Here is a 12,777-nt window from a genome sequence, read left to right as displayed (position 1 = left end):
TCCACTGCAGATGCCAATTACAAATCCCAGGCTGAGACCTATGCTTCTGATGGACAAGCTATAGATCGATATTCCATGACCCTATTCTTGGGTTTGATTAATTTGCTAGAGCAGTTCCCAGATCTTAGAAATGCTTTACTTACACTTACCATTTAATATAAAGGATATTACAAAGGATACAGATGAACAACCAGAAGGAAGAGGTATGGGGGAGAGGCATAAGCTTTCATGCCCTGTGTAGGTGCACCAGCCTCTAAGGCACCTCCATGTTCAGCAACCCAGAAGTTCTCCAAACTCTTGCTATTTTGGGTTATTTTATGGCAGCTTCATTATGTGGACATGATTGTTTACATTATTGGTCATTGATAATTAATTCAACCTTCAGCTTCTTTCTCTTTCCTGTGGTAAAGGTGAGTTGGAGCTTCAATTTCCAACTCTTGAACTAAGTCTTAATCTTTCTCATTTCCTGCTTTCATTCTGAAGCATTCTAGGATCCCCCAGCCACCAGTCATCTCATTATCATAAAAAAGATGCTGTTTTCAGTTCAAGATTCCAAGGGTTTTTAAGGAGCAATGTGCCAAGAGGACTCAGGGATAAACACTAAACACACACACAAACACACACACATATATATTTTATATTTTTATATTTGTGTGTATATGTGTTAATAATATACCTACATTTTAAAAATTAGGTTGAACTATATGTAATTATTTATATTTGGCCATATTTCACCTAAAAGATGCCAGTTTCATAAATTTATCCCTCCTATACTATGAGGTATTTTTGTGGTTTAAAGAATTTCCTTTTTAGTCTCATTATTGATCAGTAGCAGGGGATTGAGGAGACTGTGGAAATGAAGGTAAAAAAAGTCTCAAGAATGTTTTAAATCTTTGATTAATTGGCAAATAAAATCTTAAAATTGGTGCTAGTAAATATATATAATTAAGATGTCATGTTTATATTTCTAGGTAAGTAGATTTTTATATATTATATACAGATAAATCATAGTTTAGAAATTCTTCTGCTCCAGTTTATATTATGAATTATACTATTTTTCAATAATGTATAACTATTAAAAAAACACTTTGTTTTGTTCTATTTAAGACAAAATGTTCCATTTGAAGAATATACAAGGCTTCAAAAAAGACTAAAAGATATACAGAGACGACATAATGAATTTCGAAGTCTAATTTTGGTTCCTAACATGCCTCCAACAGCATCTGTCAATCCTGTTAGCATACAGTCATCAGCCATGGTTCCAGGCATGGAACTGTCCTTTCCTCCACATATGCAGGTATGAACATTTATTTTAGGAGAAGAGAAAGTCAAACATGTCTATAATGTGTAAACAGAGATAAAACTTATTCACAAAAAATGGCATATCCATTTAAGGCCACTGTTAACTTTTCTTCTTTCATTTATCATAGAAATGTGCTGAAAAGTAGACTTGAATGTATTCCGTCCCTTTAAAATGATGGTGTTGGGAGTAAAATCTCCTATTGAGCAATAGATAGGAGACTTGATAAATGAGTCTTTGAGTAGGCTAGAGTTTGTAGCTTGTTCATTCACTACTACTGAGCATTTACTAATGCAGTGCACTCTTCGTCTTCTATACATTTTAACATTAATGAAAAAAACTTTGAGGCAGGTATTATTATTCTCAAATCACAGATGAAGTACCTGAGTCATATAAGTGGAATGACTTGCCTAAGGTCATAGCTTAATAAAAAAGTTAAGTTTTAAACCTAAATCCTGTGATTCTAAAACCTGGGCTACTTCTGCTATGTCAGGCCCCTGAGATATTGAAGGAATCAAATTGATTGGCTGGTTTTCAGAAGATGGACATTTAATAAGTAATTATGTTTTATATTGTAAGCATGGAAGATTTTAGCCACTGAACTGAATCTCAGACCAAGTGCTTTGTTTATAATGAACAGCTGTTAAAACCAGTCTCATTTGAAAGTTGCCATGTAAATATTCCTGGCCTTGTCTTAGTATTTCTAATTTCCTCCCTAGTGAATTTTACACCTAGCAAAGAATAGGCTGTGGGTTTTGCTTAAGGGTAGAGCCTGAGGAAGGAGAGAAGCAGTAGTTAGTATACTGTTTCACCCATAGTAGTCTGTTTTTAGACTGCTAAAGTGGACATCATTTCCCTGCCAGGTTGTTGCGGGCCTGTATAAGAAAGGTAGGCAAGGCTACTGTCCAGCAGGGACTTTTTTTATTTTTATTTTTTTTCCTGACAGTTTCTTTCACTGTGCTTTCCTACATCATTTTTAAGGAGGAACAGCATCAAAGGGAACTCTCGCTACTTCGAAAAAGACTGGAAGAACTAGAAACAACACAAAGAAAACAACTAGAAGAACTAGGATCTCCTGGGGAATGATGTTCTTGGATAAAAGGCAGATCAAAAGGGGTGAAATAAAGAGACTCAATAAAGCATGCAGTTTTAATGTACATGGCATTGATATACTTTATTACTGTTTGCCAAAATACTTAAATGTGCCTCTAGAAAAGGTATCAGCTACATGCTGCATTGCATGATATTCAGATTTTCTGATTATACTGATGACTAATAAAGCATTAAAAGAAAGTTTCAGAGATATTTTACAATATATAATATCTGAATATAAAAATAAATAATAAATAGGGAATCAAGTTTTAAAATTTTCACTTCTAAATTTTTTTGGCATTTTGCCTGAAATGTACCCATCTTGAATTCTTTTTTTTTTTCATCTCTGAGGTGCTTGACAATAAGAACGTCAGTAAACTGCTTTACTAATATATAAGAGTTTTAAATTTCTAGTTTTTGGAAAAAAGATGACAATTTAAAGGTACATTTTAAAAATCTTTAAAGGTATCTAAATACATATGTTTATTGCAAAAGGCTACCTTTTCTAAAAGCTGTGTACACATAATTTATTAAAGAGCTTAATAAATATTTTTCTACCTAAGTATATTGTTTTGTGTTTGTGTTTAATTTTTTGATCTTAGAGTGTATGTTTAGCAGTTTAGAAGACTTCACTGATTTTGGCTTTGTTGAGTTGGAATCAGTAGATAATTAAATCCTGTGGCTGTTTAAAAGGGCTGTTGATCACATAACTTGAACCCAGTGGGATCTCTCTAGAAGTATTATTATTTAACTTTGTTTCCCATTATTTTGGATCAAATCAAATAATTATGTTTTATTTGTGTGTCCCTAAGTATGTCATTATTTACCTTGGTTTTCACCGTGCATCCTTTGGAAGCTTTCTTATGTAACATCTTTTCAAGGAATTCTGCTGGAGTAAATTCATGTCAACAAGGCAAAGCTCAACTCTGCCAAACTAAATGGAGAATTCATTATCCAGAAGTCTTCACAGTCAAAAATCCATGATGATAGTGGAGGATAGGAATGTAATTGAGCAACCCTTAGCATCATTTAGCAAGAAATTTAAGTTTACTTGTAACTAGAAAATTTAGGAGGAAACAAAAAAGCCAAAACAGTCCATAATTACATCAAAATGTTTATTTTTGGATATAGACATTTAAAACATTCATCTCCAAGAACAGCTTCAATCAGGTATACAATAAGAAATAGACTTTAAATCCTAATATGGAAAAGATAACAGAATTAATTTTTTAAATGCTGCTGTAGACACTAGTGTTAGAAAAAAAAGTTTATAAATGAATTGTTTTGCACCAAAAAATATGCAAAGAAACTTAAAAATATTGTTTGCCATTTGTTTCTCTAGTTGCTGTTTAATGTAGACCCAGTGACTGATTGTCTTCAGCACACATCTGATTTGGCCATTTACTGCATTTGGCTAATGTGATCCAAAATGTGATCTAGATAGTGCTCTTCACTGGTGGATTGACAAACACGCTACATACATTAGTGAATCTTCACACCACCTCAGTGAGGTAGGTTAGAAATATTATACAGAAATCGAGGCACAAAGAGGTAAGTGACTTGCCCAAAGTTTCTAACAGCACAGTACCTGGAAGAGGAGGTAACTCTCCACACAGGACTCATGTGCCAGAGCTGGACAGGAACATCCTCGTGTAGCATTTATTAAGTACTTAGATAAATAAAGCTGTCGCTGATCCTTTGAGTTTTCTGTACCCTGGAGAAGGGAAGTCTTTTGGGCAACTCTCCTACCCTTGGCTCTCAACTCTTACAGTTCTCTTATGAATGCCTTCACCTCTTTGAAGACTGTAGCAGCTTTGGATGGGGACCAGACCTCTCACCTTTAGACCTACAAGTAATCTATTTGGTAGTATTTTTGAGATGTGTCCATTGGACAGACAGTGGTCAAAAGTGATAGGATTGGGAATGTGTGTATCAGGGCAGTAACTGCTTATTTCTCTTAACCCTTTGATGAGGTGTCACCTCTCTCACAGTTTACCAGATATTAAGGAGCAAATATGAGTTCTGTTTACCTAACGAATTTACGTTTCAATCCTGATGTTCCATACAGTGTTGGTAAATGGGTTTAAGGAATGTGGGATCAGTGGTTTATTTGCTACTTGAAAAAATTTCTATCCTAGATTAGGGATTTGGAGCACCAAGGGTAAAAGGTGCCTGCCATAAGGAAAGCTTGAGAGTTGCCAATTAACACTTTTTACTTCTGATTTAATAGAAGGAAAACACAGTGGTATTAAAATTGGTCATGAGCAGCAAAAATTCAGGAATAAAAAACTCAGCAATAAAAAGACTACAATATAACTGGAAAGGGAATTGTTTAAAAAGAAAGGCATGAATAAAATGGGTATTTTAAATTCTTTCTCCTGTAAGGAATACTTTCAAAAAGTACATAGTAAGACTAAGATACCAAGTTGTATACTAATATTTTTCAGGCCTTGGGCCTCAAATATATATATTTATATATAATACTCCAGTGTGAACAACAGTTTGATGAAATGCAAAATGTATCTTTTTTTTTTTTTTTAATCACACACAAGTATTTATAACCACAGGGTTCACCAGAAATCTAAAGCAAGGAGACACTAGTATAGAAATGTAGGATTAGAGGAGTGACTTGCACTTCCACAGATAGTTCTGATCAAGGTTTTTCAACAGAAATAAACAATTTTTTCATTTATATAATACCCAACATGTCCACTATCAAATACATTTAGTATGAAAAGATAAAAAAGGAACATACATTAGGACACAATGGGTAAAATGCTGTTGCATTTCAGTAAAGCCCACTCACTCTCCTTGCTTTAGAGCTCCTTGATGCAATGGAGGTGAGTTCGGTGGAGTGCAGTTGGTGACCGCTGAAAAACACGAGCCCTTTCAACAATGCTGCAACACTGTTAGTTTTTGGTTTAAACACACACACACACTCACAAATGCTAAGTGTACACACTACCAAATTCTGCGGTCAGCTTTTCCAAGAACTACTAGGGAAAGTTTCAATGCTGCAAATCCTCGAGGTTGCCCTAACACCCCCACCTTGTTTCCAAATGACTCATTTCACATTTTGTTTTGAGTATCCCTTTTCTGCAGAGGTGCAGTGTAGTCACAAGTGCTACATAGCTGTAGTTTTCCAACAAAACCACTTAGATAACATTGTGCTTAAGTGGAGACTGTAATTACAATACTGACACTTGCTTACTGGCCCTGTATTCTCTGTAAACAAGGAGGCTGTTTGCAACAACCACTTCGACTCTATTTACAGAAGGGTTCCCACAGTATACACACAGGCACAGTGGTTGATATGCTTTCTAAAAGCTGTGCATGTGCCTTGGTCTCTTGAAAAGACAGTGCTCAAAGTGGAACCCATGTGCAAACTTAAAAATTAACGACACAGAGTAGCTCAAGCAGCCATTTTGCTCCCAAGTCGTCTGAAGAACTTTGCCAGGTTAAGCCAGGCCCAGAGTGCTTACATCCACTTGCATTTCTTCTTTTCATCAAATAAGACTTTTACATGCAAGAGTTGTTTCTGAGCTTCTTCCAGCCCTCGTTCTCTTTCTAGTTTATTTAGAATCTGTTGACAATTAGAACAGTTATTTTAGATATTATGGTTTTAGCATTACAATTCTTTTTTTTTTTGTTTTTGCATTCCTGATGCTGTGAGTGGGTAAAATCTGTATGAAACAGATGCCAACATTTTCTTCGATCATTTACATACTCACTCTGCAAGTTGTTTTGCTAAGTCATTATCACAGGATCAACAACACTTTGGCTTAAAATAGAAGCCCACAAGAAAATACCAACTATTTGCTTACAAATATGGGGCCAGACTTCCCAGGCCCTACTTTATGCATTATATCACAGCCATTCCAAGCACAGCAAGCATTCCTGGGCAGCCAACATGCAGGCAAGTATTTCTTCTTAAATGCAGCAGGCAGGGGCATCCTAGTCTGAGAGGAAAACTTCCCTCCCTTACCTCCCCTCCTGGGCAGCCTAGTCCCTCCTCTCCCTCCCCTCCCCAGTGCGTCCCTTTTCACCCCTAACCCCTGGAATAAGAGGGATGCTTATCATGTTTAAGGAACTCATTGCCTCTACCCTACCTTAGCGCTTCACTTGATCTTCAAGTAGCAAATGGAATTGGTGAGCTATTCTCACCAGTGACATGGATAGCCTGTCCCAGCATGACTGAGTGGGGGGGAATCAGGGAAGGGGGAATTAACATTTATTTGGAAACAACGCATCCAGATTAAGGAGAACTAATCATAAAGGAGAATGGTAGTTCATTACTAATGGTTGTAAAAAGCCTGAATTAAAACATTTGTTATTGAAATAGTTGCTTAAGTTAGAAATATGTCATAATTTCCTACAACTATTGAATATAGAATCTAGACGATTTAACAGGCTTAGCTTTCGTTTTTAGCAGACTACAATCAAGCTTAAGCTGGCCCCATTTACAGGGCCACAAATTACTCATTAAAGTTAGCTTGAGTCAGTGTGGCTGTAGGCCCCATGAACTCAAATGTAAATTCAGGCTGGTCCAAATGTGGGCAGCGTGATCTATCAGAGGGGCAGCCGTGTGCAGGGTCTGGCTTGGTGCCAGGATCCCCCATCTCAGGCAGGCTTCCTGGCCTCCCTTTCTGGCTGTTTGGGATGCCAGAACTGTCCTGAGACCCACAGAACGCTATAACCAAATCCTTGTTGCTGATTCATAGCTTTAAAAGATGTTAAATAAAATCTTACCTCATCAAAATATTTTACGATGTATTTGTAGATTTCTGTCAAGGCCACTTCTTCATTAAATTCATTTTCGTGTTTCTAAAACAAAGAAAGTCCTGTTGAGAGACTCTGAAATGAGTTTTTAAAAAGGAACCAAATACAAGCCTATTTCTGTTTCTAATGCTACCTTAGATTCCTGAGTTAAGAATTCTTCCATTTCTAAAGGTGACAATGGAGGCAAATCCCTGATTGCTTTGTAATAAGATTTTACTTCCTCTTTGTAGGTCGGGATATCCTTGGCATAGAGCAGTTTATTAGTTGGTGCTTCCTGAAAAAAAAAAAAGAATTCACCACCGAAAGAGTAAAAAAACATGGGGAACTTGTAAAAACGGTACAGTGTAGCTGCACCCCCACCACCCACCAGTATTACACCTAACAAGGCTTCATGCAGGAGGCTTCACTAAATGTTGACTGAGTGACTGACTGCCATCTAGATAGTTCTGGTGAGTCACTGTTATTTTCAGGCGTATTAAATGCTAATATATTCTGCCTTCCTCTCATAAAAGAACTAAAATTATTATTTTTGCATGATTTTGAGTTACTGTAACAATGGAACTTATTTCAATCATAGTTCATTACTAATGGTCGTAAAAAGCCTGAATTAAAAACATTTGCTCTCATCCTCACCCACCAGTGAATTTTGGCATTTATAAAAGGCTTGATTGTAGGTCTGATTGAGCCCTTTATATAACTCTAAAACTGGAAAGTAATTGGTGGTGGCAGATTTTCCAGCTTGTCCCTCATTTCATTAGGTTATAAAGATCTTCCAATTCCCTCAAGGAAGTGCATGGTTATTGGTATTAGTGGCCCTGATGACTGATTTTGCAAAGGTTCCTGGGCAGTTTGAATGGTTGTATGTAATTATAATGGTGAGAATATTTAAAAATGAGATAAGTGAAGATTTTAAGGAGTCATGATTTTTCACAAAATGTAAAATTCTACTCAGGGAAGATAGGTGAGTTAAATGATAGGGGTTATGTCCCAAAGAATTTTATAAAGTCCAATGGTTAAATCAATGGTTGGATGAATCATTGTGAAAGATGCATTGACTGAGAGATTTCTGAGGTGTTCTTATCAAGTTTAAGTGGAATGATCAAACCACAATGATCATTCATTAATTCAGTGACTATTTAGGCAGGCACTGAAAGTGTAGAGATGACCTGACTTTGAGAAGCTTACAATCTAGTTGAGAGAACAAATTTACAGTGAGTAATTTATCAGTAATTAGCACACTGTAAAGAACATTTACTATAAACAAGCATTTAAGTGTCTTTAGGGTGCTGCCTGCTAAGTTGAACTTTATTAGTGGAATAAAGAGGCACAGAGGAACATGCCTCAGGAAAGGTTCACTGATCAGAGTCTCCTACGATTTCTGGCACACATCAGGAAATCATTTTTGTGAATGAATGAATGAGTAGGATTTTACCAGACAGAGGGGTTGTGAGACAGAAAAGACATGAGCAAAGAAGGATGGAAACAAGTTCCTGGTATGTGTGGAAAAGTTAAAACATGGAGCATGCCAGAAAATGAGGCCAGAAAAGACGCCTGAAGCCAAGCAGGAAGGGCCATGCAGCACTGTGAAGACTTCCCCTGGTAAGTCATGGAAACATTTTCAATTTCCTAAGCAGGATACTGGCAAGTTCAGATTTATATTTTACAAAGATAACATGAGGCAGTGGAACAAGGTTGTTTAGAGAGGCGGGGTGGACAGCAAGGGTATTGAACACTTGTCAGGAGGCAGTTATCCCAGCGGAGAGGGGATGGAGGGACAGGTGCTGTAGAGAAGAGAGTGGAAGGGTGGAAGGAGGAAGAGTCAAAGATGATGCAGAGGATTGCTCCTTGAGAGATCAGGCAACTCAAAAGTGAAAACAGGGTCTTTTTGCAGAAAGAGTAGTGACAAAATTGAAATTATGACGAGGGACCTGAGATACCCGTGAAACATCAATCACCATTCATTCCAGGTACTCTGAAAATCCTACCAAAGAGCCACTTCTCAGCGTTCAAAGATTTTCTGAAATCCATTAGATACAGATATTGCTTAGTTAAATATATTTTGGAGTGCTCGGAAAGGACTAAAACATCTCTTTCAAAGTTTGCTCTGTTTTTTTTTTTGTTTGTTTTGTTTTTTAATCTTTGCTTTCTTCGGCCTTTTGATCAACAAAGAAAGCCATAGGAAAGCAATATTCATGCTTTGATTATAAACTGACAAACTAATATTGTTAGAAATCTTGGGTAAATTTTTCTTCCCCATAAGCCATTTGTTATATTAGAATAGACTTCTGAAAAATATACTCAGATGTAATTAACTTGAGAAAATATTAATAGTTTCATACTCTGGATTAGTAGTTTATCAGTGCCCATCAAGTGTTTTTCTAGGAGACAAAGTATTTGCTTGATGGTAAAGTTTTTCATAGGCTCAATTCTATAATAAGATGGGGCTAATTATTTTGGTTTTCACTTTAGAAACAATTAGATCAAAAGTAAATGTGATAAATTTTAAAGAAAAGCAAATTTATAATGACCAAGATTGACTTTTCTTTTCAGCTGGTATAGTTTAGATCCACTACTTATTACTTGAATGTTTACAAAACAGAGTGCTTCCAACTTGGGAGCATGTTCAAGAAACTGGAAGCTGGGCCTTACCTTCCCTAGTTGCTGCTCCGTGAGAGAAAAGGCATCCATGAATGCCTGAGCAATCACTGACAAACAGCCATCTATGTGTGGTGTCTTCTTAATGTCAAAGACAAACTGAGGGTTCTTCAGGATGTTTACCCAGAAGCGAAGAGGAAGGCTGTTCAAAGAGAGAATAATCTCTTCTCAAATACGGCCATTCATGGGAGGCCAGTGTTCTCTTTATCAATTTATAAACTGGTGTTTACATCCTTAATGAAGTACACAAATCTGCTTAGACACACAAGGCAGTGTCACTCAGAACAAGAAAGGGTTAAGCCAACTGCTACTGAAAGGCAGACCAGAGGAGTCTAAAAGTGGTCACGGACTGGACAAGATTTTTCTCCATATAATTCTTGATTATATTAGATGATAGTCACCATTGAAAACCTCTCACTCAGATCTCCTGGACCTGACATCCTCTCTGTGACACTCTGGTCTAAGCCACCACCGACTCTCACCTGGATTATTTGCTTATCACCTTGTGTACTGCAGTGGACATACTTGACTTGCTGTCTGCACCTTTTCAGAATGTAAGCTCTGGGAGGACATGGGTTGGTTGTCTGTTTTGTTCATAACTGTCCTCCATCACCCAATAGTGTTTGGCACATTGTTAGTATCAAAGTAAGTAGGTAAATATGAACTTGGGGATCATTTCAGAGTCCTTCCATGATCTCCATTTCAACGATGGCCTTGCTTACTACCTCCACTGCATGGCTGCTGGTGCAGTCATAGCTTTCCTAACCTGGTTGCTTCCCTGCTCAGAGGCCACAATATTCACCAAGCAATGGTGACCTGCAGAACCTATGCTGGGTGTGGGAGGAATGAGACCTGGGAGCTAGAAGCTAGAACACAGGAATGGAATGAGCCAGAGGAGAGCTGGAACAGACCTGGATTAATGAAAAAAGACTGAACCTACAACTTTGGGACTTTTACAACTGTTTAAAATGACTCGGCTGACAGTGCTCAGAGGGGCTTGAGCTTGTATGGGAAGTTTTATCACTTAACTCTGAGTCTTATTTAATTCTAGCACACAGTATATCTAATAGAGGTAATGAGCCGTGTTTCTTCTCTGAGAAGACACTAGAATATATCTGGATGCCCTAACTTTTCTTCAGTTAAAATACAAACAACAACAACAATAACAAAAAACAATGTGAACCTTTGTTATTTCATTTAACAGATACACCTTCAGCACCTCCTCTGTGGGGAGAGATGGGTTGCTGCCAGGCTTAGGGCAAGGAGCGAGAAGACCTCCTTCAGCCCTAAATGGAATGCACATTACAATCAATAACTAATTCTCATGTTATCTGAGTACTGCATTTGATAAAAGCATGAATTTCTATACACTGATAGCCTGAAATTTGCAAAGTAATTGATTATTTTAGGAACCAGTAAAAGTTTCCTCTAATGGAAAAACAGTATGGTAAAACCACAACATATTAATTTTTCATCCTTTGCTGGTCTAACATTCTAAACAGCCTCTTTCATGCATTAAAGATAACTTTATTTTATCCTAAAGAACAGGATTCCTGGCATAGAAACAGTTTCATGCATTGTTTAAAAATAGAAAATAGCAGCCAGGTGTGGTGGCACACGCCTATAATCTCCGTGGCTTGGGAGGTTGAGGCAGGAGGTTTGAGGCCAGCCTCGGCAGTTTGGCAAGATCCTAATCAACTTAGTTAGACCCTGATTCAAAATAAAAAGGGCTGGGGGTGGCTGCATAGGTAAATGCCCCTCGGTTCAATTCCTCATCCCCCCAAAAAAGAAGCAAGAAACTACTTTGATGCCATAGCTTACCAAGCCCAAAGGTTCTGATAAGAGATAAATGAATCCTTCTGTAACTATCTCTGCCCTCCTTTTAGTTAATATTCTGTCCTAGATTCTTGGAAATGTCAATAATCACCTACATTCCCACCTGTTTGTTTTCCAAATATGTACGACATCAGGATCTGTGATTTTTTTATTTTCAGCCTGGGCATCCAAGAAGTCAAAAAAGTATTTTATAGCAAATGGGGCTCTGCTGTTGGGTAAACTCCAAATGCTTCTGAAAAGTTTTTCAAGCACAGAATGAATTGCCACCTGAAAGAGAGCGTGAGGTTTGGGAAATTAAAAAAATATGGTAGTGGTTTTGAAAACATTAGAAAACCAAGTCTAGGTTCAGGGAAAATGATGTGCCAACCAGAGAAAAACAAGCTGAGAAGGAAAATGTAAAACTGTCAAATGAGGCCAACACTCACAGTTTGGGACAAAGGTCCTAGGAGTCTTTGCCCAGGTTTAGATTTGGCTGGTAAGCCTCTTGCTCTTAGCAACATTGTTTAGTCAACAGAGAGGAGATGGTGGCAATCTCTAGGAGTGGAAGGGCTGTCAGCTGTAGGGCTGTATACATAAACCAAGAAGCCACGGAGGCTTTGCTTTTATTAATTATGTTTAGCCTGGAAAACTCAAGCAATTTTGCTCTGTTTCCAGATTTTTTTCTGCTGCCTGTATTTTCATCCTAGGGTTTACTGTGTACTTTCCAAAGCATTTGAGTATATTATAGAAAAGCAAATAGGCTGAGCTCTCTGGGGAAGCTGAGAAAATCAAGAGGCTCAGGCTGTCCTCTGCCCACTAAACAAATCTCCTAAACTCTAAGCAGATTCCTTGCCATCCATAATCTGAAGCAAGCATGCCCAGCAAGTCACTAGGGCCAGGTGTAGATAGAAGCATTTATATTGCTAGTCAATCCAGGGAGAAAAAAGAAAAATCACCACCGACTTGTGTTAATATCACTAAGAGCCTGATGAAGTAAAATTTGCTCCTGATCTGGTATTCTGGTGGCTTCCCATGTGACACTTATATGTGAACAGAATTTCTAATTTTAAAATGAAAAAACCTGGTAAGATTTTACCAGGTTTATAGCCACTGACACCCTCCCTCCTTCATTTTAT

At 37.5% G+C, this 12,777-nt stretch overlaps 2 protein-coding genes across 3 annotated transcripts in view; one reads left to right on the top strand and one right to left on the bottom strand.

Moving 5' to 3' along the window:
* CEP83 (centrosomal protein 83) overlaps positions 1–2,948 on the top strand; it is a 122,989-nt gene extending 120,041 nt beyond the window's left edge. Inside the window, exons 15-16 of the mRNA XM_081309487.1 lie at positions 1,108–1,297; positions 2,282–2,948. Of these exons, the coding sequence (XP_081165613.1) occupies positions 1,108–1,297; positions 2,282–2,386 (295 nt within the window). The 3' untranslated portion in view covers positions 2,387–2,948. The remainder of the gene's footprint in view (positions 1–1,107; positions 1,298–2,281) is intronic.
* A 587-nt stretch (positions 2,949–3,535) lies between these two features.
* Positions 3,536–12,777, bottom strand: part of PLXNC1 (plexin C1) — a 145,224-nt gene continuing 135,982 nt past the window's right edge. Inside the window, exons 27-31 of one of the 2 annotated variants that reach the window (XM_081311525.1) lie at positions 11,766–11,929; positions 9,821–9,968; positions 7,305–7,445; positions 7,142–7,216; positions 3,536–5,975 (exon numbers count right to left, since the gene is read on the bottom strand). In XM_081311525.1, the coding sequence (XP_081167651.1) occupies positions 5,871–5,975; positions 7,142–7,216; positions 7,305–7,445; positions 9,821–9,968; positions 11,766–11,929 (633 nt within the window). In that variant the 3' untranslated portion in view covers positions 3,536–5,870. Of the gene's footprint in view, positions 5,976–6,947; positions 7,217–7,304; positions 7,446–9,820; positions 9,969–11,765; positions 11,930–12,777 lie in introns of those variants that run through there. The other variant, XM_081311524.1, reaches the window with a different exon arrangement.

Source organism: Spermophilus citellus (assembly GCF_964194105.1).
Source record: "Spermophilus citellus genome assembly, chromosome: 10".
NCBI lineage: Eukaryota > Metazoa > Chordata > Mammalia > Rodentia > Sciuridae > Spermophilus > Spermophilus citellus.
The sequence above is the reverse complement of the archived record's forward strand: the minus strand, read 5'-3'. Positions and strand labels throughout refer to the sequence as shown.